Genomic DNA, 21572 nt, shown 5'->3' on the forward strand with positions numbered 1-21572 from the left:
GCAACAGATTGGCAGCCATGATGACACAGTGTAATATGGGCCAGGGTAGCAGCTGTTCTGGTAACTTCACCTACTACCTTTCCTTCATGACTACCCCACCTCCCATCTCCAGCCTGAATATAAAACTACTGCTGGATAGCTTCCCAAACGTCCCACATGAACCCAGCACTCCCTCAACTTCCGATCACCCCAATTGTTTCTTATTTCCAGGATTGTCTTGACTACCCACCCAGCTGAGCAAGCTAAAAACATGTGCATCCACCTTTACCCTCCCCTCTCCATCCAGGCAGTTTTATGGAATCAAGTCCAGATGAATCCACACCCATGTCTCTTTTCCATTCCCTGATCTTGTTTTGGTTGTCAGTTTTCCTAAACTAGGGTGTGAACCTCCTCCAAGACTGGCTTCCAGACTCTCTCCATCCTCTACTTTGCCCACAAAAGAGCCTCTGATCGTGGGGGTCACTGATCAGAAACTACTCAGGTTGCTGAATTTTGAAATTTTTCATAATAAAATTCTGGGGGAAAAACAGTCAGGGTGTATTGTTGATGCAAGCAACAGAAGACTTCACTCCATAGTATAATAACCTAAACATTTAATCTTCTAAAGACTAACATGATGGTGCTTTGAAATAATTTTTAAATGCCCATTTCATTATGTCTTTTGTAGTTAAATTTATATGAAGTAATGCAAGAGGGAAGAGATATGGGGACATATGTATATGTATAACTGATTCACTTTGTTATAAAGCAGAAACTAACACACCATTGTAAAGCAATTATACTCCAATAAAGATGTTTTAAAAAAATTTATAAAGTAAACACAACCAGCTATCTGTATAAAAAGAGTCCACTCAAACTAGACTAAGTAGGAAAGGAATTTATGGGGAAAGGGAAATTGGATAAAGGTGATCAAAAGATACAAACTTCCAGTTATAAGATAAATAAATACAAGGGATGTAATGTATAACGTGATGAGCAAAGTTAACACTGCCGTATGGTATAGCTGAAAGTTGTTAAGAGAATACACCCTAAGAGTTCTCATCACAAGGAAAAATTTTTTTTTCTTTTTTTTATCTATATGAGATGATGGATGTTAACCAGACCTATTGTGGTAATCATTTCCTAGTATATGTAAGTCAAATCATCATGCTGTGCACCTTAAACTTATACAGTGCTGTATGTCAACTATATTTCAATAAAACCGGAGGGGGAAAAAAGGGGATTTATTGGCTTATGTAACTTCAAAGTCCAGGATTCAAACGATGTCATCAGGACCCGGTTTCTCTCTCTGACCCTTGGCTCCACTTCTTCTGCAGCTCTATGCTCAGAGAGATCTTCACCTCTGGACCCAGAACTGCATTCTTTCAGATCTCTGTCCAGGGGAGAGAGCACTTCACTCCATGCAATTAGAGAACAAAGCCCTGGGCTTGGCTCCCATTGGCCCCAATTGAGTCACATGGCTACCCTAAACCAATCACTATGGCCAGAAGGATGACAGCGATGATTGGTTTAGCCCTAAATCACCCAGGTAATTTAAGGATGAGCTAGAGCCAACTCCCCCAGAACCACTTTCCTGAGAGTAAATAAGGTGTGGGACCCAAAAAATCCGGGGGCTGTTACTGGAATCAGGGTGAATGAATGCTGAGAAACTCACAGCTTGGTCCTTATTTTTCTCATTTTTCCTGAAGACTGCCTCCCCAGTCTCCCTCAGCAAGCACGTCAGAACCAATATTAAAACGCAGGCTTCTCACTGTCCCAGGCTCCAACTTGAGCTTGGTCTCACACTCTCCTCATCTCCCACCCAGGTATGAGCAGATCCCCATGGGGGAGAAACTGGCCAGTCATACAGGGTCCATCGTTGAGCTCCAGGCTGGGGTGAGGTCAGTCTATAATAGGTAGTTTTGGACATTCCTCAAGTGCTGGGATTTGGAGGGGGGGCAAAGTTATAAATAGGAGTGGGGAGGTATATTAATTTCCTACTAACGCTCTAACAAATAACCACAAACTTAGTTGCTTAATACAAATCTATTACTGTTTTGGAGGTTGGAATTCTGTCTCATAAACTAAAGTCAAGGTGTTGGCAGAACTGCATTCCCTTCTGGAGGGTCTAGGGAAGAATCCACTTCCTTGCCTTTTCCAGCTTTGAGGCTGCCTGCATTCCTCGGCTCATGACCCCTTTCATCTTCAAAACCAGCAAGAGCTGGTTGACTCTTATTATCACATACGCTGACTCTTCAGCCTCTCTCTTCCACATTTGACTCCTGTGATTACACTGGGCCCACCCAGATGATCCAGGATAATTTATTTTAAGGACTGCTAATTAACAACTTTAATACCATCTGCAATCTTAATTCCCCCTTGCCATGTAATATAACATACTAACAAGTCTCCAGGGATCAAGCCATGGACATCTTGGGGGTGGGAGGCCTCCCCCAACAAAGGTCACTATGTCCTGGGACCAGTTCTTAAGTGGACAGAGGGAGAGGCTCCCTTCTTGGAGCTGTTGGGTAGGGCGCGTTAGATACATGCCATAACCTAGTCCTAGCTGCTGTTCTCACTAGGCCACTGGCCTGAATTAGACTTGAGTGGCTCAGTCAGGAGTAAAGAAATGTGACATCACCAGGCTGAGTGTGGGGGACCTCCTCAGAGGGTAGCTGGGCTTTGAGGGATGCTGAGAATCTAGGAGAACCTATGGGGGGGGTTAGTCATGATGCTGCTTAAGTCAACAGAAGAAGGGGAAGGAAAGTATGATGGCCTGGCGGCCTAGAAACTGGAAGAGGGTATCCATTTTAATCATCCAGCAACTACTACCCACTGGGGAAGAGAGGTGGAAGGGCATGAACTGCAGCCAGAGGGGACTGGAGCTCAGACAGTGCTCAACCCATCTGAATGAAGCAACCTTCCTGGCTTCACCCAAGTAGCTTCTGGGCTTTGGAATCATTTGCACTGGGTTCAAATCCCACTGTGCCAGTTATAGACTATGTGAACCTGGGAAAGTGGCCTAACTTCTCCGAATCTCTTGTTCCTCATCTATTAAATGAGAATGATACCACCATGTTCTTCATGTGGCTAATATGAATTAGAAGTTCTTTTTAAAAAAAAGTTATAAGCTCTTAAGGAACATTCTAGAAGGGAGGACTGTCAGATAGTCTAAAAGAAGCCCTAGCATGGATTGGTGATTAGGCTATTGTTAAGAGCACAAGTCTTGAGACAGACACGGGGTTGAATTCTGCCCTTACCATAACTAGCTGTGTGAGTCTGGACAAGACACTTAACCTATGTAAGCCCCAGTCATAGAATACATTTATTGTGTACCAAATCTGAGGCAAGCAGCTTCTTGCTATGTAAAGTCAGAAAAATATTAGTACCTCATTCCTAAGGTTGATGTAAACTTGAAGTTAGATGCTCATAAGCAACTTGATTCAGTGCCTGGTGTGCAGGAGCTTCACTCAAATGTTAGGATAACTCCACCTGGGTGGAAAAAGAGGATAAGGAGAACAGGGAGCTAACTTGACTGGAAAGGCCACTGGATGTCCTGTGATGTTGCGGGCATCCCTGAGCACAGACCTCAGCGTCTAATTCGCAGCCGGTATGACCAGCAGGCTCACCCAATGTAGACACAAGCTGGCTGGCTCCTGGCCAGCTCAAGGTGTTTCCCTTTGCCTGGAAACCGGAAGGTGTGGCTGAGGCAGGGCATGGAGGAGAGCAGCTCAACTAAAAAGTGGTGGAGAGGAGCCCCGCTCTTGGATCTCTCTGGTTCCCCCAAATGCTGGGGACCAGCTCCCCCGGGCTAAAGGAGACAAGTGAGTAGGGAGCCACCTGGGAAGAGCATTTCAGGACTGGGGGCTTGAAAAAGGCTTGGGTCCTTCTTGCCTGCTGGGAGCCTGGGGTTTGGGTCCAGCCCTAGGACAAGAGGTGAGGTGGGAGCTGAACTCCTTAGTAAGAGTTCCCCGAACTCCAGCACACGGCAGGGCCCCCTGCTGTGAACCAGAGCCCCGGGTAACCAGGCCCCAGGGTCGGTGGTGGAGATGAGAGCAAAGTGCACCCCCACCCCCACCCCAGGTCTGGACCAGGACGAGGCACCAGTAGCAATGCCGGCCGCCTGAGCTTCACATCATGTATACATACTGCTGCCTGGCGCCTGGGCAGGACGTCTGGCCTCTGCTGCAGCACCTCACCTACACCTACCTGCCCGCCCCTCCGCGGCTGCCCCCCATTCAGGCCCACAACTTCTGCAGCCGGCCCCCGAGCCTGAGCGCGGGCGAGTGGGCGGCTCCGCGGGAATACCACTGCTTCCACGCCACAGGCGCAACGCTAGTGATCACGCTGCCCTTGTGGGCCTTCCCGCAGGCCTACGCTGTGGCCCTGCAACCGCCGTTCCCAGCGCCCGGCTACCCAGGGCCGTCGCTTCAGGAGCCCGCAGATGCGGGGCTGGCGGCGGTCGAGAGCGGGACGCAGTGGCCGGAAGGCAGCAGCCTGCACGCTGAGCTGCACTGGGGCCGCGTGGAACGTACGCTCCCGCCGGGCCTCTTTCTGCCGGACTTCGTGCGCCGGGAGTTGCGACGAGCGTACGGCACGTACCCACGCACCGACGTGCGCGTCACCTATCGCGGCGGCGAGTTCCTGCTGCAGGGCGCGCCGCGCGTGCGCGAGCCCGAGTACCGTACGGAGAGGCGAGTGCTGCGCCGGCCAGCCAGCAGCTGCAGCGGCTACAGCATCCCCGCGGGGGAAGCGGCGGAGCGCGGCCGCCGGAAGAAGAGGAAAGACTTGAGCTGAGGGCGCCGCGAGGCCCTGCGGCCAGCCAGGGTGAGCACGCGCGCGGCTCTCCTCCTGCCGCCACAGCTGTGCGCTGGGGCTGGGTGCACCTGTCACCTCTTTTTTTTTTAACCACCGCCCACTTCCTTGATTTCTCTCAGCTTATTGCTGGATGGCGGGGCAAGGGCGAGAATGGATCAAGGACATCTCTGGGTGGGTGTCCTATTACTCCTTCCTTCTACTTGGACTTGGGAAGCCTGAGTGTGTGTGGTGGAAGGAGGGCCTGAACCCTTTGTTTCCTCTCTCCTTCCTCCCCATCTTCTTCCTCTTTGAAGCCTGCCCTGCAATAAGCCCCCACTTTCGCTTTTTCCTCTCCTCCCTCCAGCAAAGCTCTCCAAACTCCCCAAGCTGAGGGCCCACCTATCCCCAGCTTGTAAGAAAAGTAAACAAATGAGTGAAGTCAAGTGTAGGCTTCAAGATCATTTTTATGCCTGGGGATAGGGGTTTTTCTTCATCTGTGTAAGGTGAGCCTTACTTTCCATCTTGGGGTACAAGGTGTTGGAGGTGAGGATTAGAGTGGACCTCTGGAAAAAGTATGCTTCCTCACTGGCTGGGCCTCACTCTCCCTTAACCAGCTCCCTTCCAGTGCGGGAGGACACTCTTCTAGGTCCTGAGGCCCACCACCCCCCGAGAGATTCGGAGGGCATAAGCTATTTTGTTGAGGCGTGGATGACAGGCATGGCTGAGGAAGGCTGAGGAGGGGATCCATAATCAGATCCATAATGGCTCTGACATTTTCTAGACTCTGAGCCTCAGTTTCTTCATCTGTAAAAGAAGAAGAAAACCAACCCAGCCTACGTGGAAAATTTACCAACGTTTAAATTTAAGATGAATGTCACTTCTTGTCTCCTGATTCTTGCTAACAGTGTTTAATAGGGTGAATTTGCAATATTATAGGAGTTTGCTGGAGGGTTAGGCCACACATCCAATTTTAACTAAGGGTCTGGCCAGACCACCAGATCTGATGCCCAAGCTGTATAAATTTGGCTCCTATTGGAATTGCTTTCACTGAACTTCCATTTGTGGTTGGCCAACAGCTACCTGGATATACAGGTATGTTATTGAAGCTGTAGATCACTTGATTGAACACTGCTGTATTTATGAACTTCATGGAGAAGTTCTATTAAACCTCAGCATTTGGTAAAGATGTTTCTACTGATAAGTTGTTTGCTTTTATCTTTGAATCACCAAGGATCTCATAATTGATCATATTTTTCTATTTGCCCTGGTTTCTAGGGAGCCAAATTTGCTTAGCATCATTTGTGTAAAACCTTGATCCTGAACTGTTACCCCTAGTTTCATCTTATTTTCCTTTCCTTTTTTATTTTTTAATTATAAAGACACAGGGAGGTCTTGTAGTGTGATGGGTTTGCTGTGTGACCTTAGATGAATTGCTTAATGTCCCTGAACCAATTTCCTCATTGCAAATGGGGATGATAGTATTAGGACCTATCTCATAAGATTATTGAGAAGGTACTGTGAAATCCTGCACAAAAAATGTTTACCACAGTGCCTGTCATGTACTAAGTGCTCAAAGGGTAGTGTTTGTTCTTAAAAAGTAGTCTGCAATACAGAAATTTATAAAATAGGAAGTTAAAATCTGTTCTAATATCTCTCACCCCCAAATGATCACTGAGGTCCAATCTAGTATTTTTTACTATTTTTTTCTGTTCACCTAGTATTAATTACATAAAATGAATTGCACAGTTTTGCTTGTTGCATTATACATTAAGTATATCTTGGACATCATTTTATGCCAATGCGCATGGAGTTACCTCATTCTTTAACAGTCATCCAATATTCTATAGCATTTGGATTCTTTCCAGCTTTTAGCTATTAAAAGTCCATCCAACAAATTTCTTGAGTGCCTTTTATTTGCCAGGAACAGTGGTAGGCCCTGAGGATACCATAGTGAATGAGACAGCCATGGCAGTTTCTGTCCTTATGGAAGACATTTAAGCTGAGATCTAAAGAATATGAAGAAGTTAGCCATGCAAAGAGAAGGGTGAGGGGAAGCCAGGCAGGAAGTATGGTGGGTGCAAACGTCCCAAGGAATGAAAGTTATCTTTATTCACTCGACAGGCATTTGAGAGCCCACAGTTTGCTGGGCAGTGTTCTAGGCACTGGTACTACGGGAGAAAAACCAAACAACTCCCTGCCCTCGTGGAGCCTACTTAAGAGGTGTAATGTAGAGAAACAGAGACTGACAACAAGCAAATGGGAATATACGATGTAATGTCATACAGTGATAAGTAATGGGGTGCTGTTTTCAACAGGATAATTAGGGAAGGCTTCTCTGAAGAGGTGACTCTTGAGTGGAGACCTAATAAAGACCTTTACGAGCCATTTGAATAGCTGGGGGAGAAAAGCAAGTACAAACACCCTTTGGCTGGGGTGTCCTTGTCCTGTGAGCGAGCGGGAAAGTGATAATTAATGAGGTTACAGATGAGGCTGGATCCTGTGGTACCTTGAAGCCATGTAGAGAAATTTGGATTTTATTCTTAGGGGATGGAGGGTTATGAGCAGGGGGAAATGTGATGAGTTTTTTTTTTCTTTAAGTTATTCTGGGTACTGTGTGGAAAAGAGACTATAGAGGGGCCATTTTGAAAATCGGGAGAGCAGTTAGGAGGCTTTTGAAGTAATACAGGCAAAAAATAAGCTGATGGCTTGGTCTTATTTGGAAGCTGTGAGGGTAATGAGAATAAATGTCCTTGAATATGCATCTTTATTCACATACACGAGTGTTAAATTGTGGAATCTGAAGTCTTAGAATTAGAAATTGAATCATTGAACAATGCCACCCTAGCAGCACAAGCACAGCCAGTGCCTAGATCTTTGGTTCTAAATTACATTCTCCAGTAAAAAGAACCAGTCCCCTCGGGAAAATGGCTGATTCCAAGGCTGTGGCAGGGAAGGTACAAGATGAGACTGGAACAACTTGTGCCAGAAAATAAAGGACTGATCAAAAATGTCAAAAGAACAAAGGAGCCAACTTGAAAGGACTTCCACTGACCAAATCAAGGACAGTTTAAGCATAGAAACAAATAATCACAGTAACAGATTATAACCTGCTGAATAAAATAAGGATCCCTAAGTCCATACTAATGCTAACTAAAAAATACATATGAAAGGAAAGCTCTTCCTTATAGTAGAAGTAATGATGAAATTAGAAAATCACCATTCCCAATCATCAGAGTAAAGATTGATTCAGGTGAGAATCATTTCTGAATACTAAAACTGATGGGTGAAAGTTTGATGTGAAACTGGATATTTATATAGTTTCAAATATGTTCCAATAAGATATTTATTAATTATAAATTTTAAAATAGTAACCTGAAAAAAAATAGTAACGTGATAATATAATAGAGAAAACTGGTGGATAACACTTTAACCCCATTGCAGTAGTCCCTCTTAAAGTCTTTCTTACCATCTTTAATGGGTTTCTTTAAAAAAATTTTTTTCTATTTATTTATTTATTTTTGGCTGCATTGGGTCTTCGGTGCTGCGCACGGGCTTTCTCTGGTTGCGGCACGCAGGCTTCTCATTGCGGTGGCCTCTCTTGTTGCAGAGCACGGGCTCTAGGCGCGCAGGCTTCAGTAGTTGTGGTGCACGGGCTCTAGAGCGCAGGCTCAGTGGTTGTGATGCACAGGCTTAGTTGCTCCGCGACATGTGGGATCTTCCCGGACCAGGGATTGAACCCATGTCCCCTGCATTGGCAGGTGGATTCTTAACCACTGTGCCACCAGGGAAGTCCCTAAAATTTTTTCTTTAACAGAGACAAATTGACATCATGTGCTGTCTGATATGTTAAACTGAAAAATACAACATCAGTTCAGCAGTAAGGCATAATCATGAGGAAACCTCAGATAAACCTAAATTGAGAGAAAATTGTTCAAAAATGTCAATGTCATACAAGACAAAGGTTTCAGGTCAAAGGAGACAAAAAGAGGCATGAAAACTAAATGCAACACATGATCCTGTTTTGGATCCTGGACCAGAATGAAAATTGTTGTGAAGGACAGTGTCGGGACAAGTAACAAGATTTGAATGAGGACTATAGATTAGAGAAAGCAGCATGGCAAAACGTTAACAGTTGGTCAATCTGGTAGAAGGCTAAGCCAGAGTTCTTTGTACGATTCTGGCTACTTTTCTTTAAGTTTGAAATAATTTCTAACTAAAAATAAAAATAACAATAATAAGTAAATTGAATCTCTGGATCAAAAAGGATACACACTTAAAATGTACTCTGTCACAGGTTTTATGTTTTAATCTTAGAGAATTGTCTGCATGCTGGTAAGCCTCCTCTAATCCTTTTTTTGAAACAAGGCAGGCTTCAAGTAAATCATGAGTCTCATACCAAGTTAGGTGTGTTCTGAATCCCCTTCCTTTTCTATCGTCTCAGGTCCAGACCCTTGAAGTCTCTCAACTTCCCCCATCTCGGGACTTCCCTGGTGGCTCAGTGGTTAAGAATCCGCCTGCCAATGTAGGGGACGTGGGTTTGAGCCCTAGTCCGGGAAGATCCCACATGCCGCGCAGCAACTAAGCCCATGCGCCACAACTACTGAGCCTGCGCTCTAGAGCCCGCGAGCCACAACTACTGAGCCTGCAAGCCACAACTACTGAAGCCCGCGTGCTCTAGGGCCCACGTGCCGCAGCTACTGAGCCCGCATGCCTACAGCCCGTGCTCCGCAACAAGAGAAGTCACTGCAATGAGAAGCCCGCGCACCGCAACGTGAAGAGTAGACCCCGCTCACCGCAACTAGAGAAAGATCGCACGCAGCAACGAAGACCCAACACAGCCAAAATTAATTAATTAATTTTAAAAAAAGAACTAAGTACACATCCCCCAAAATTCCATTCACAGGAATTTAAAAACAAAAAAAAACACTTCCCCATCTCTGAGAATCCGCATTGCTCACATTCTTCCCCCAAGTCTTCCACATATGCCCTGGAAATGCCCAGAGACTGCAAACAGTATACCCCTATCCCCCAGCCCCAGTGAGGGAGGAGGCCCCCAATTACAGGCTTTTTGAAGGAAGTGCTGCCACTCAGCTCAGTCCAACATGCCAGTCCTTCCAAACCCCAGTGCTTGCTCCAGCCCTAAGGATGTAAAGAAGCCCTGCAGGGAGCCTAGATGCTTCTTTCTTTGTTCTTTTCTTTGAACTTAACCCTTAGAACTCATAAAACATCTGGGCTGCCAGGGACTTTACTGTTCACCTGGCCCTACCTCCTCAGGTGACCTTATGCTGGGAAACCGAGGCCAGAGAGAAGGAGTGACTCACCCAATGTCACACAGTAGGTGGGAATCCAGAGCGTCTAGATCCCAGCAGGGCTTGGGCTACCAAACTCATCTTGGTGGCCTTCTCCTCCTGGCCTTGCCCCAGCTTTACCCAACCCTGGCATCTGGTCTAGAGCCCTTTGCTCAATAAACCCTGACTGACCAATTTTAAACCCTGTCCTACCTCCCAGCTGGGTAGCTCACATCCTACTGAAGGGAGGATAATAAGAATCATAACAAGGAGTTCCCTGGTGGCCCAGTGGTTAGGATTTGGTGCTTTCACAGTGGAGGCCCAGGTTCGATCCCTGGCCAGGGAACCATCCCGCATGCCATGTGACATGGCATAGCCAAAATACACACACACACACACAAAAGAAAAAAGAATCATAGCAATCTCACACACTTAACTCAGAACTTACTATGTGCAGGCACTGTGCTAGAGCCCTGTACAAAAACTATCATTTAATCTTCACAAAAACCTTGATGTGGATATAATTATTATTCCCATTTATAGATTAGGAAACTGAGGCCGATAGAAGTTAACAACTTACCCAAGGGTACACACAGAGTATACACCTGGGAAATCTGACTGTAGCCTTAACATCTAGGCCAAACTGCCTCTTCATACATGAGACACACTCAGCAAAATACAAGGAACGTTTATTGAACAGCCACTCTGTGTAGGACACAGGACTAGACGCTCTGGGGCTCGTGAATCAAGCCCCACTGGAAGCGGAGTGCGGAGGATTTGTAGGAGATCGTATGCATCATTGAGGGGTTGAAGAAGATTCTTGTAAGAGGCATCTGAGAGAGGCTTTGAAGGATGTATAGGATTCCAACAGATAGCGATGGAATGGAGGTGTCCCAGGGAGAACTGAGGAGGGATCAGCATGAATAAAAGCATGCAGCGGGAGCAGGAAGTAGCAGGGTTTCATTGGAGGACAGGTTATAACCAGGGAGCAATGGAAGATCAGGCTTGAAAGCTAAGTGGAGGCCATACTTTGAAAGACTTTAATGGCAAGGTGAGGAGTTTTGGGGAGCCATTGAAGTCTTTGACAAGAAGAGTAACTCGAAGTTATTAAAAGTTCTGGCAGGTGGCAGCACCTGGCTGGGACGCTGTGAGTCTGAGATAGCAGGTCCCCCATGACCTCAGTATTGACAGTACAGCACAGCCAGGCACCAGAACTGAGTCCCCAGGGCATTTGCTAGAGCTCACAGCCTATGGAATTCAGTTCTCAGAGCCAGATGGCCAAAGTTCTCTTAGCCTTGATGCTGCTCTCCTGTGCTCCCTTCTGTGAATTTTCCCCCATTCCCAGGATGTGTCAGAAGAGGAACCTGGGATCTCAAGATTCCTCCTATCCCATCGAGGGTCTGAGCTCAGAGCTGAAAATAGGGGCCCATTGCTAGGGAAAGAGGTAAGGGTTCTCTAAATTCTAACAGGATACTGATGTAGGATATGAGGGGAGGGGACTCAGGGCTGTGGTAGGGATTCCGTGGGTACTGCAGAGTCAGACCCGTCATCTCCTGCCCAGATACGCTCCTGGTGGGGCCAGATGTGGAACTGGATGGGCAAGGGGTTAGGGGAACAGCCAGAACATGTACACTGAGAAGGGCATTTCTCTAGAGAATGAGTGGCTTCCTGAGCCAAAGAGGACCCACAAAATATGGATCCCCAAGGTAGAGGGAGGTCCAGGAGTCCCAGCTCCCTGAAAATCTCCCCACCTGAAGTGAAGATCTGAAGTACCTGGGATAGATAAGGGAGCAGAAGAGAAAGACTTCCCTGAAACACACGTTGACTTTCTACAGAGTTAAACTGAGGGCTGGGGTGCTATTCCCATTCACAGGGCGGACCTGCAGCCTATCCCTGGAGATGGGAGAGGCAAGCTGGCAGGCTCAGGAGTCACCCTACCCCCACCCTGCTTGAGTTGAGAGAAAGGGGTCTGCACTTACCCATGAAGCCTCTTCTCTCCCTCCTGGAGCTGGATCTACAGTGATGCTCCCAGAGACTGCTCCTTAAATAGGGCCCGCCCCAGCCAACTCCCGCCCCCGCCCCATCCTGGCTCTTCTGAGAAAGGAGGAAGGTGTGGGAGGGCCAGGCACCCTGCCCAGAGAGCCCTTGCTGACCTCAAGCAAGAGTGGGGACCCCCCTCTTCCCCCCCACCCCATCTTTCAAAGCGTTCCCTTCCTCACCTCAGTCTCTGAGTCCCTCCCACCCCTTGAGACCAGCCAGCTGGGTTCTTTCTCTGCTCTTTATGCCTAATTCAAGCCCAATTTCCTCATTCTGAGGTTGGATGATGGGGAATTGATGTGCTAGGGGAAGCTTCAGCGCAGGCTTCTAGCTTCTCCCATCAGCTCAGGAGACCCAGCATCTGTTGCAGAATTCGTTTGACGGAATGGGGAGAGAGGAGGTATCGCTATACCTCCTTTCACCTCATGTAGCTTCAAGCACCATCCAAAGCGTAAGTGGAGTTTGTTCCCATCCTGTGGAGAGAGATTGAGACCTGAGGGGACAGCAAATTAGGAGCTTAAGGTCCAGCCTGCTATGGAATGTCGAGAAGGACAAGTGATCCCTGGATCCCCTGCCTTACAGTTTGTGTGTGTCCTTGTGCCTGTGGTGGTCCCTCTCCTCAGCCCACTCTCTGTCCTCTGACTCCAAAACCTAACCCTTGCTGCACAGAGTTGAGACTCTCTAGGGTCTGAACTGGGAATTGAGGGGCTCCCTCTAAATGGTCTTTCCCATCATCCTTCCCTGAAAGCTCAGGAAGTTCTTTCCCACGATAATATGTAGCTACATCCAACTGCTATTCAAGAAACAGGCCGTGGGGGAGGGGGAATGGTATGCCTCAGGGATGGCCACAAGGGTCCTGAGCTAGGACTAGGGACAGCTCTTCTGAGGAAACCTGAAAATTCCTGTAATGGGGGTGGTAGGGAGAGAAGAGTCATCATCAGTATTGTGCAACGGAGGGGGAGGGAGGATAGGGGACTGGGGGAGGGGAGCGATGGCCAAGTCTTTAGAGGGCTGGCAGCTATCCATCACCCCTTTCCCAGGGGCCTGCTTGGCCAGAGTTGAAAGTGGCTGTCACCTCACACCTCATTAACCCCAGCAGCACCAGGCTGGCAGCAGCAGTGCTTTTATGGGAGACACGTTGCTAAAGGTGCTCCCTCCTTCTTCCCTCCCCTTTCCTGCCCCCTCTCCCCAGCAGCCAACATCTTGCTCTCTTTGAGGCCAGACGATCCTGGTGGGGAGGTGGGAGGCTGCTGTGAGGGACAGGACTGGAAGAGGGAGCAGTGATCCCCTTTTTCTCCATATTTTGGCACTGCCTCGGTCCTTAGGGAAGAGAGGATGGGACTTTCTACCTTGGACTGTGAGCTCCTGTGGATAGGGACAATCTCTGGGTCCCCAGCACCCTACAAGGGGACTAGCCCTGAAAAGAGGCTCATCCCTGCTGATCGGGGATGGGAGAGTTCATCCTTGAATGGAACTCCTTCCCTCATGACCCATTAAAGGGTTCTTGGGAAGGGAAGGCTATGGGCTTCCCCACAGGGTAGCACCGGGAAGCTCCGTAGCAGGAAGAGAAAGAGGAAGCTGAGGCCTTACAAGGTACTGGAGTTCAGCCGTCCTGTCATAAATGAGAAGCCCTGCCAATTCGGGCATGAAGTTACCGGGGGTGGGCATGGCCTGCAGGCCGTCCTGGATCTGCGCTCAGGTGGATCCTCGCTCAGAGCACCTGCTGCCCCGCCTTCCCCATCCAAACCAGGCTCCAGGTCCCAAGACGCAGGCCCTGTAACCCACACTAATCTTGGGGAAACATCGCTGTTAAGAGAATACAAAGGAGAGTTAGATATGGCGGGTAAGTCAGCACCTCAGAGTTGTTGGGTGACAGGGCTTGAATATGGACTGGACACGAAGGGGGAGAGACGGGATTTGGGGAAGAACACTGGATCTAGGAGTAGGGCCACCAGAACCAACCAGGGAGAGACAAGGGCGGGGTGGGGGTGGGGAAGCTACAGGATTTGAGGGCGGAGATTTGGGGGCGAGGAAATAAGACGGATGGGAAGACACCCAGTGGGGTCAAAATGTTCTCCCGTCTGTGCAGACGGCAAGGCACTAGGAGGGGATACAGTCAGTCACTGAGACTCCACCCACTGGCTGGACCTCCACGCCTAACTCCTCCCTACTGTCAACAAAAATGGCCGCCGCGGGATCTCGCCCAAAGCTCTGAGACAAATGAGAATGGTAGCAGGAGCACCGCCCACTTGTGGGCATGCCCTTCTTAAAAATGGCTACCATGGCGCTTCTGGAAAGTAACCGCTCTGGGCCCCGCCTTTGATCTCGTTGGTGGGGCTGGGGGATGAGAGCTGCACCGCGCGGGACAAATCGCCGGCGGCGCCCGACGGAGCAGGTGATTTCCCCTCCAGGCCCCGGCCCAGGGCTAAGAGAGTCGCGGAGAGCGTTGACCCAGGGTACCCGTCCTGTGTGTCTCCCCACGGTACCCCCGGGGCCCGCCGGAACCCCATCTCTGATTCTCGCCGTGGCCTGTATCAAGGCACATCCTAGCCTGCTCAGGCCTCCCTCGTCATGTGTCCCTCAGGGCCGCAACCGCATCCCTGTGCCCTCGGGCCCACTATTCTGGATGCTTATGGGTACCCCGCTAGCTCGTTTAGGGAGCTCCTGCTTCAGGGGTCGGCCATCATCATGGTCCCACTTCCTGTATTCCCGCCTCCCCCCATTTGTGCTCCTGCCTGACTTTGGATGCCGGAATCCCTTGTGTACCCATCGGTGTCCTTGGCTCCTCTAAGACCTGACTTGGGGGTCAGGGTACAATGATGTGCTCTGGAACCTGCGTTATGGGACTAGGGCCCCAGGAGCTGGGCTTCATAAGGGCTGGGAGAAGCAGTGAAGACCTCGTTTCTAGACCCTCTTGAGTGCCCCAGACTTCTTCCACTCTGCTTCCCAGAATTCCTCCTCCCACATGGCCTTCTGCTCTCCCTCCACCTTGGGCATCTCCCCACCCCAAGGGAACAACATGGTACTCCTTCCCTCAGTCTCACTTAAACTTGTCCAGGGGGGTCTTATGGAACATCTGGAAAGTCCAGGCCTGTGCTTGGTCCCGGGGATGCTCTCAGACCAGCCGAGGGCAGTGAGGATGGGGCAGTCAGCGTTGGCTCCAGGGAGGAAGTGAGGCCTGCAGAGTGAGAGGCGAAGGGAAAGACATTCTGAATGGGGAGAATGGTGTGAGCAAAGATTCCGAGGTAGGCAGAGGGCCAGCCAAGCAGGAGAGGATCAGATTACAGGCTGGGGACTGACCATTTGCATCATGAAAGGTGGTATAGTGTAGTGGTTAACAATGAGCCAGACTGCCTGGGTGTAAATCTGCCATTAACTTACTGTGTGACCCTGGGCAAGTTACTTAACCTCTCAGTGCCTCCATTTCCTTTTGGGTAAATGGGATAATATCAATATGATATATTAGTATCTATATGTTAAGGTAATTGTGAGGATTAGGTAAGTTAATACATGTAAAGTGCATAGAACAATCCCTGATAGATTGTAAGCAGTCAGTAGATGCTAAATATTTTTACCTTCATCAGAGGTGTTTAAACAGGACTCATGACAGGATGACAATCACATTTCATGGGTGCAGCTAACCAGTGGACTCTTATTTGGAGCCCCCAGGAAGTAACGGGGTTCTGTGGGCTATATCCAGAATTTGAAAAGTCTCAGGGAAATCATGTTCTTGCCCTGGAGAAGGCTGGCTGTTCAGGCTGCAGCTTCCCCAGCTTAGGGACTATGGAGGAGAAATATTAGGAGACGCCTCTGGGTAGGAAAGAGATGCTGAGGAAGCCTAGGGGGATGGAGAAGGGTGAAAAAGAAGTGGCAAGCTTTGAAGGCTGGGTGAAGTTTGGGCAGCCCAAGAACAGGAGGAAGGGGGATGTTCCATTAGGAGACAAGTTAGAGCAAAAGCTCAGGGCAGGAAGACTTTTTTATTTGGGCACAGTGGGGGGGGGGGTGTTTCCTAATAATAACTCCCTGGCTCTTGGACCTTGGTTAGAAACCTAGGGGCATCAGACACATCCCTGAGAGCTTCTTCCCTAGAAGTTTTCATGCAGCATCCGTGGACTTTTATCCCAGCAGAGGTTGGCAGGCAACTGCTAGCAGCCAGGATTGGTATAACCCAGGGTGGATGTAGGTCTCCCTAGGGGGCTGACTTCTTGGGGGAGCTGCATGATGGGATCTGGTATGCCCTGTCTGAGCAGTTCTCTTCCTCCCCAGGGCCTACGCTAGGGTCTGGAGCAAGAGGCTAGCCTCCCCTGGTAGGATAGGGCTTCTCAGTTCTCCTGTCCTGAGCAACCCCTGTGCTGTCACGGCAACTCTGTGTTACCAGTCAGGGGACAAGGGAACTGCGATAATAGATGGTAGCCCTATCTCAACCCAATTGGAGGTCTTGACATCTCCCCATCCCCTGGAGTAGTCCCTAGAATATACACTCACTCAACTAGGTGTCCTGGATTTATCTCCTGACTACCACAGTCAAGCCAGGTGACTTTGGGCAAGTCATTAAACCCACTCAGCTTCAATCTCTTCATTTCTAAAGTGGGGAGTAACTGTTTATTGAGTGTCTACTTCACAGAAGACACTGAGTGTACATTGATGAATAAGCCAGGAGTGTAGTCTCTGCCCTCATGAAACATGTGGAAGAAACATTAAACATTGCCCCAATAATGTTTTGATTATAGCTGTAAAAGGTGCTGCTAAGTAAGGAAAAGTGTAGTCTGCAATCAGGATGTAAGATAGAGGAGACCAAACCAGTTCTAAAGGGTCAGGGGAGCATCCCTTGAAGGAAATTGTAAGCTGAAACCTGAAAGGTGAGAGGAGTTAGCAAGTGAAGGGGTGGAGGTGGCACGTTGCCCAGGCAGAGGAAACAGTTTGTGCAAAGACCCTTGCTGTGAAAAAGCTGGAGTGCTGGCAAGCTGAAAGCAAGCCGGGGTGGAGGGGAGTGATCCCGGGGATGGGTGGTGCATGGTGAGGCTGGAGAGATGTAGGCAGGAGTAAGGCCCTGAATTGAGGGCCATAAAAAGAAGCTGGACTTATCTGAAGGGAAGCAGGAAATCACTGATAGATTTTAAGCAGAAAAAGTGTGATTTTTTGGTAAATATTGTACAGCCATGATCTTTGTAGAGAATAGGTTGTTGGGGGAAAGATGGTAGTGGGGAGAACATTTAGGAAACTCTTGCAGTTAAGGCAAGAGTTGGAGCCAAGTGGGAGTAGAGATGGAGACAAGTAGATATGTTGAGGGATAATGGTCAGGGCACGGTGACTGATTGGATGTGAGAAGGCAAAAGGTAGGATGGTGTCAATGATAATTCCCAGACTTGTGGCAGGAACAGCTGGGTACATGGACATGCGTATACTGAGGACAGCCTTGGAGGAATAAAAGACTTGGAAGAATGTCAGTTTGGGACATGTTAAGTCATCCCCACAGAGGTGTCAGGGAGGTAGACGTACAAGTGTGTAGCTCAGAGGAGGAGACTGGACTATAGGATTGGACATTTGGGAATTGGTGACATGGAGTTGGTACAAGAAGATGTGGGCCCAGATGAGATTTTCCAGAGAGAGAGGGTGCAGACTGAGGAGAAAGGAGAAGCAGCTTTGAGCCTGAGCTTTGCTGCCACATTTAGAAGGAAGCAGAGGAGAGGGGGACAGAGAAGGAGCCTGGGAAGAAATGGCCAGAGAGGTAGAAGAGAAACAGGAGGATGTGGTGCCTCCTAGACCAACATTGGTGCTACTTGAAAGGGCAAATATTAGGTGAAACTACAAGAAATTGCCTTTTTCTTTTCTTTTTCAGATCAAAAACAGGTAATATTGGCAAGTTCATATGGTTCAACCTAATGAGACCAAAACCTGAAAAAGTAACTCATGCCCTTAGCCTGAGAAAATTTAGTAGAGCAGAAGCCAGACTGAAGTTGGGGAGAAGTGGATAGAATGGAGAATAATAAGGGAATAGATTCAATAGGACCTGGTGATTGATTGATTGCAGCAGGGGTTGAGAGAGGGTGAAATCATGGGTAACCCCCAAGTTTCAGGTTCGGTAGCTGAGTGAGTCATGTTAGCTGGTGAAACAGGAGGAGGTGCCTGTTTGGAGGGGGAGTACACACATCGGGAGGATATGGTGAGTTGGGGCTAGGTGCAGTTTGAGGTGCCCCTGAGTCTCCTGAGTGGTGTAATGAGCTGACATTTGGACTCGTGGGTCTGGAGCAGTTCTTCACCAAATAAATGTTCCTGACTACCAAATACAGACTTTAGGGAGTCAAAAGCATGTAAGTAGGAATGAAATAAGTCAATAAGTATTTATCGAGCACCTACTAAGTGCAAGCATTCTTCTAGGTGCTAGGGCTATACCAATGGATAAGACAAAGTATCCCCCCCCTCAAACTCCCTCTTCTTGAAGCATACATTCTGTGGGGGAGGACAACAGGCAAATAAACATAAAGATAACATGGAGCTGTAGTATATGCTATATAGAAAATAAAGCAGAGTAAGGGATTGGGGAGTATGGGGAATGCCTAATTTTGGTCGGTTAGTCAGGAAAGGTCTCTCTATGGAGGCAACATTTGAGCAGAGCCCTGGCAGAGGTGAGGGGATGAGCCATGTGGATATCTGGAGGAGACAGGTAGAAAGAAACTGGGCAAGTCTGAGGAATAGCAAGGAGGCTGCTGGGGCAGGAGTGGAGTTAGCAAGGAGGGAGTGGTGAGGTTGGAGAGGTAAGCAAAGGCCAGATCTTGTAGGGCTCCGTAGGCCTTGGGACGGAGGATGGAAAGTCCTCCATAGATAGGCCCAAGCTGCTGGAAGGGCAAGGACCTGGCAGGAAGAGAGAATTCATGAAAGGCTTCCCCTTCTATCTGGGCCCCAGAGCCAGAAAAGCCCCTTTGTGCAGAGGGTGGGTGGCCCACTCTGGGTGGGGGAATGGCTGTGCTCAGTCCTGAGGCCTGCTCCTTGGGGGGCTGGACAATGGGTCCCTTGTGGTTGGACTTGGGGGCCAAGTGGCCCTCTCAGTGATGGGATTCCTCAGCCAGGAGGCATGTGACCTCAAGACCTCGGCTTCTTTCCAGAGGGTCTAGGCCTACTGTTGGGGAATGGGGTGGGGAGATGGGGAGAGGTCGGGGGAGGGGGGAGGGAAACGTCCACTCTGGAAACTTTCTCCTGAGACAGTGTCCTGCCCTGTCTCAGGCTGGAGGAGGTGGAGAGATAGGCAGGCAGGGGGCTGTGGCTCTGCTTGAGGGAGTGGGGGAGGGCTGAAGAACTGGAAGCTATGGGCAACATCAACAAATGGTTTCTACAGCAGGGCAGGAGGGAGGAGCTGGCCGCCCCTGGACCTGGTGGGCAGCGGCAGGCAGAAGAGGGCCTGACAAGCCTCTGTCTTGTGTCCCTTCAGAAGAGAGAGCATGGAGCTGGAGAGGATTGTCAGTGCAGCCCTCCTTGCCTTTGTTCAGACGCACCTCCCAGAGGCTGACCTCAGGTAGAAGCTGCTCTCCTAGAAGGGTCATGCTGGGGCCAGAGTTGGAGCTGCTGGGCAGTACTCTGGGCCTTGGCCAATGGAAAGACTGGGGTGGGAAGTACTCAGCCCTATTCCTCAGGTGGAGGAGGGCTGGTTATGATTTGCTGGTATGGCCTCACCTCTCATCCTGTTCCTGTCACCCTTGTTGAACAGATGGGAAACCAAAGCTCTGAGGGGGTCGGGGGGGGTGGGGGGTGGGATACTCTTCTGGGCTTAAGGCTTGAGGTCTGGCTCCTGGACCCCATGAAGCCCAGGGCTGGAGTCCCAGGCTAGGTGGCAATGCTGGAGGTAACAGGGCTTGTCCTGTCCCCTTGCTGCAGCGGCTTGGATGAGGTCATCTTCTCCTATGTGCTCGGGGTCCTTGAGGACCTGGGCCCCTCAGGCCCATCGGAGGAGAATTTCGATATGGAGGCCTTCACTGAGATGATGGAGGCCTATGTGCCTGGCTTCGCCTACATCCCAAGGTGGGGCCTGGCTGGGACCAAGAGGAGGAGGAGGGCTGGCTGATTGTGGAGGGTGGGCAGAGTTGTGCTTTTACCGCCCTCCTTGCCTTTTCAGAGGTACAATAGGGGAAATGATGCGGAAGCTCTCAGGGCAGTTGAGTGGTGCCAGGAACAAAGGTGAGTCTGGGAATCGGGCACTTGGGTGACTTAAACCCCCATCCTCCAAAGCCCTGGCAAACCTGTTGCTCTTTCTGCCTCTTTAAGAGAACCTGAAACCACAGAGCTCTGAGGTCCAAGGTCAGGTATCTGTCTCCCCAGAGCCTCTGCAGCGGCTCAAAGAAGAGACGATGTCTTCTCCGACTGCTGCTGGGGACACCCAAGATGAGGTACTGGTAGAGGAGGGTACCGACGAGGGAGCTAGGGCCCTGGAAAGGAGGAAGTATTGCCTCTTGTCAACATTTATGCCCACAGGCATCCGGCGCTGAGGAGGAACTGCTGCCAGGGGTGGACGTACTTCTGGAGGTGTTCCCTACCTGTTCGGTGGAGCAGGCCCAGTGGGTGTTGGCCAAAGCTCGAGGGGACTTGGAAGAAGCTGTGCAGATGCTGGTAGAGGGGAAGGAGGAGGGGCCTCCAGCCTGGGATGGCCCCAACCAGGTATCCTCTGCTAGACAGCCCCCCAACCCCATGTAACCTCAGCTATGTTCCACCTTAGTGTTAAGCCCCCGCCCCTAGCCTATCCCCATTTGCTTTTCCTGCTGGTACCCTAGGCCCTAGACAGGCTTCCCCTCTCTGCAGGACCTGCCCAGGCGCCTCAGAGGTCCCCAAAAGGATGAGCTGAAGTCTTTCATCCTGCAGAAGTGAGTCTGGGCTGGGCTGGGCCGGGCCGGGCCGGGCCCTGCCCTTAGAGGGTTTTCCTAGGGTGGCAGGAGCTTCACCCAGCCAAGTTTTTGGCAGGTACATGATGGTGGATAGCGCAGAGGATCAGAAGATTCACCGGCCTATGGCTCCTAAGGAGGTGAGCCGGTTGCAGCTCCTAGGGTCATGGAGTGGGTGCAACTGTCTCCTGGCTTCTGCTACTCACTACCTGATTGCCTGACAGGCTCCCAAGAAGCTGATCCGATACATCGACAACCAGGTAGTGAGCACCAAAGGGGAGCGATTCAAAGATGTGCGGAACCCTGAGGCTGAGGAGATGAAGGCCACATACATCAACCTCAAGCCAGCCAGAAAGTACCGCTTCCACTGAGGCACTCGCCAGACTGCCGGAGCCGTCTAGGCTCAGATCCCAGAGGGATGCAGGAGCCCTACACCTCCACACAGGGCGCGCCGTAACTCCTGTCCCCCCGTCTTTCCCTACTTCCTCGCTCCACAGTGTTAACCTCCTCTTGGAGCTGCCATGGGCACAGTAAAGGTAGCCCCAGGAAGGTGTGAGTGCATTCTGGTCATTTCACAGCTGGGGTGCTGGAGTACTGTGTCTGT

General features: G+C 49.8%; 3 protein-coding genes and 1 long non-coding RNA gene across 13 annotated transcripts in view; 2 read left to right on the forward strand and 2 right to left on the reverse strand.

Moving 5' to 3' along the window:
* Positions 1-4526, reverse strand: part of MFSD13A (major facilitator superfamily domain containing 13A) — a 23926-nt gene extending 19400 nt beyond the window's left edge. For 2 of the 3 annotated variants that reach the window (XM_067709565.1, XM_067709572.1), the window contains exons 1-2: positions 4189-4328; positions 3369-3471 (exon numbers count right to left, since the gene is read on the reverse strand). The gene's annotated coding sequence lies outside the window, so the exon portion shown is untranslated. Of the gene's footprint in view, positions 1-3368; positions 3472-4188; positions 4329-4395 lie in introns of those variants that run through there. The other variant, XM_067709566.1, reaches the window with a different exon arrangement.
* On the forward strand, positions 3644-12267 carry C16H10orf95 (chromosome 16 C10orf95 homolog). 3 transcript variants are annotated; one of them, XR_010935781.1, is made up of 3 exons: positions 3645-4806; positions 4917-4968; positions 9218-12267. XR_010935781.1 is itself a non-coding variant. In XM_067709589.1 (2 exons), the coding sequence occupies exon 1, from the start codon at positions 4117-4119 to the stop codon at positions 4774-4776; it is 660 nt and encodes a 219-aa protein (XP_067565690.1). In that variant the 5' UTR covers positions 3644-4116; the 3' UTR covers positions 4777-4806; positions 11410-12267. The 3 variants fall into 3 exon arrangements, 2 of the variants coding, with proteins under 2 accessions (XP_067565690.1, XP_067565689.1); XM_067709589.1 differs by lacking the exon at positions 4917-4968 and having other exon boundaries at positions 3644-4806; positions 11410-12267; XM_067709588.1 differs by lacking the exon at positions 4917-4968 and having other exon boundaries at positions 3647-4806.
* Positions 4676-21517, forward strand: CUEDC2 (CUE domain containing 2). 6 transcript variants are annotated; one of them, XM_067709584.1, is made up of 9 exons: positions 4676-4806; positions 19528-19611; positions 19971-20114; positions 20209-20270; positions 20358-20479; positions 20565-20747; positions 20889-20950; positions 21048-21108; positions 21193-21517. In XM_067709584.1, the coding sequence occupies exons 2-9, from the start codon at positions 19538-19540 to the stop codon at positions 21337-21339; spliced, it is 855 nt and encodes a 284-aa protein (XP_067565685.1). In that variant the 5' UTR covers positions 4676-4806; positions 19528-19537; the 3' UTR covers positions 21340-21517. The 6 variants fall into 6 exon arrangements, with proteins under 6 accessions (XP_067565685.1, XP_067565688.1, XP_067565687.1 ...); XM_067709585.1 differs by lacking the exon at positions 4676-4806 and adding an exon at positions 14337-14496 and having other exon boundaries at positions 20412-20479; XM_067709583.1 differs by lacking the exon at positions 4676-4806 and adding an exon at positions 14338-14557.
* Positions 12158-19184, reverse strand: LOC137208838 (uncharacterized). The gene is made up of 3 exons (XR_010935783.1): positions 15146-19184; positions 13757-13907; positions 12158-12574 (listed from the first exon to the last, which is right to left on the reverse strand). It is a non-coding gene; the product is annotated as an uncharacterized lncRNA (long non-coding RNA).
* Positions 21518-21572: the final 55 nt, after the last annotated feature.

The sequence above is a fragment of the Pseudorca crassidens genome, chromosome 16 (genome assembly GCF_039906515.1).
Source record: "Pseudorca crassidens isolate mPseCra1 chromosome 16, mPseCra1.hap1, whole genome shotgun sequence".
Taxonomy (NCBI): Eukaryota; Metazoa; Chordata; class Mammalia; order Artiodactyla; family Delphinidae; genus Pseudorca; species Pseudorca crassidens.